At 45.2% G+C, this 1,882-nt stretch overlaps 1 protein-coding gene across 1 annotated transcript; it reads left to right on the forward strand.

The window, feature by feature from the left end:
* Positions 1 to 50: 50 nt before the first annotated feature.
* Positions 51 to 1,527, forward strand: LOC104962065 (TATA-binding protein-associated factor 172-like; the record flags this gene model as incomplete). Its single annotated transcript, XM_010790457.1, has 2 exons — positions 51 to 284; positions 1,109 to 1,527. Coding segments are annotated over 2 exons (538 nt in total), but the record flags the coding sequence as incomplete, so codon positions are not given.
* Positions 1,528 to 1,882: the final 355 nt, after the last annotated feature.

Here is a 1,882-nt window from a genome sequence, read left to right on the forward strand (position 1 = left end):
GATCTAGGAGGATGTCAAGAATCCTCCAGATGCTTCCATAAACTAATAAGGTGGGTGTTTTGTGTTCTCCAGCTGCTGTTGGACTGTGGCCTCGGAGGGGGTGGAGGATCGGAGGGGGGCACTGAGGCGGTGGTGGCCCAGCATCGAGTGCTTATCTTCTGTCAGCTCAAGAGCATGCTGGACATCGTGGAGAACGACCTGCTGAAACCCAAACTGCCCTCCGTCACGTACCTGAGGCTGGACGGCAGCGTGCCGGCCGGCCAGCGCCACTCCATCGTCTCCAGGTCAGCGCCCGTTATTTACCTGCTTTAAAGCTTTAGAATGAACTGCTGTTAGGCCATTATACATTTAAGATGAGAAACTTAGAATTTAGTTTATAGAAATAACACATATTTGGGAGTTTACGGAGATCTACGGAGCTGCAAAATCTGCTCGCAGTCAGCTTAAAACCAGCACACGTCAACAATGTATTTATAGTTACTCTCACTTCCCAAACGGCAGACACAGGGCCACACTGCAAGTCTAACCAGAGGGTATTCATTCATAAATCAAATTATAAGAGCTACCAATTTAGCTATAGCTAACTAGAAAGCTCAAATTCAACAGCTAGCTTTTCAGATAGGTAGCTAACTAGTTGAATATATATTGAGCGTCAGCTAGCTTGTAAAGTAGATCACTATGATTAGCTAGCTAGTTTGATAGATAGCTCATGTCCATAAGCCAGCCTGTTTGATCGATAACTTACATTTGCTAGTTAGCTAGATGGCTAATACTCACTTGCTAAATAGCACACTTAGAAATTCATTGAAATTGTCTTTAGGTTAACTGTTTTATCTCAACAAGAATACGATTTTTGGACATTTTCAAATGTCATCCTGTCAGTCACTAACAGAGGATGGCTTTGGTTCTGTAAAACCACTCTATAGGCGCAGTGTGCTGTGAAGGATCCCAAATAAAATGTTCCACAATGCTGCTAGTGCTAAACCAGAAGGATTAACACTTTTTTATTCAACTGGGGATGGGGCTGGGCTACATAAACTGAATTGTGAAGGTGAATTTCCACCACGTTGCCCTTTCTTCACTCTGACCCTCCTCTCTCTGATCTCAGGTTCAACAATGACCCCTCCATCGACGTGCTGCTGCTGACCACCCATGTTGGGGGTCTGGGTCTGAACCTGACGGGTGCAGACACGGTGGTGTTTGTGGAGCATGACTGGAACCCCATGAGGGACCTGCAGGCCATGGACCGTGCCCATAGGATAGGACAGGTACACACAGCAGGATACTCACACATTTACACTGTCAGGGCCCAGAGGCCTGTACTACGAAGCCGGATTTTTGCTTGGCGAACTAACTTCAGGGTAAACTGGGTTTCCGGTCCTACGCCGCTGGTTCTCTTCTTACCGAGCTAGATCTCCATGGTAACTTATGCTGAGCAGCTAACCGGAACAGGTTAGGTTCCAGGCTAAGAGATCAACTCAGTGAAAGCCCCGCCTGCTGACCAATCAGAGCTCAGTGTGCGGAGTTTAAAGCTATCAAGTCATATTACAGGATAAAGGAAATACAGTTTAAATTGCCGTTGCAGGAAAGATGGCCGGCAAAAATCAACTGACTGAGATATGAATCAATAAAATATCACCTCCCATCTTCAGAGCAATCTGACTAATATAACATTAGCGTTAAGAAAGCTCACTTAAATATCTGCCACAACATAAGTAACTGGATCAAAGAAACATTAGGTACAGTCTGCGGCACTCTGAGTGCAGACGTCGATGTGTCCTATTATCATTCATATCACATCATAATTTATCATATATTTCCTTATCTGAGTCAGCTGAGCCGTATCTGGCCGTGCAACACTTACAGTGTCACATACTGTATG

The sequence above is a fragment of the Notothenia coriiceps genome, unplaced genomic scaffold (assembly GCF_000735185.1).
Source record: "Notothenia coriiceps isolate Sejong01 unplaced genomic scaffold, NC01 NC01_scaffold00034251, whole genome shotgun sequence".
NCBI classification, from domain to species: Eukaryota; Metazoa; Chordata; class Actinopteri; order Perciformes; family Nototheniidae; genus Notothenia; species Notothenia coriiceps.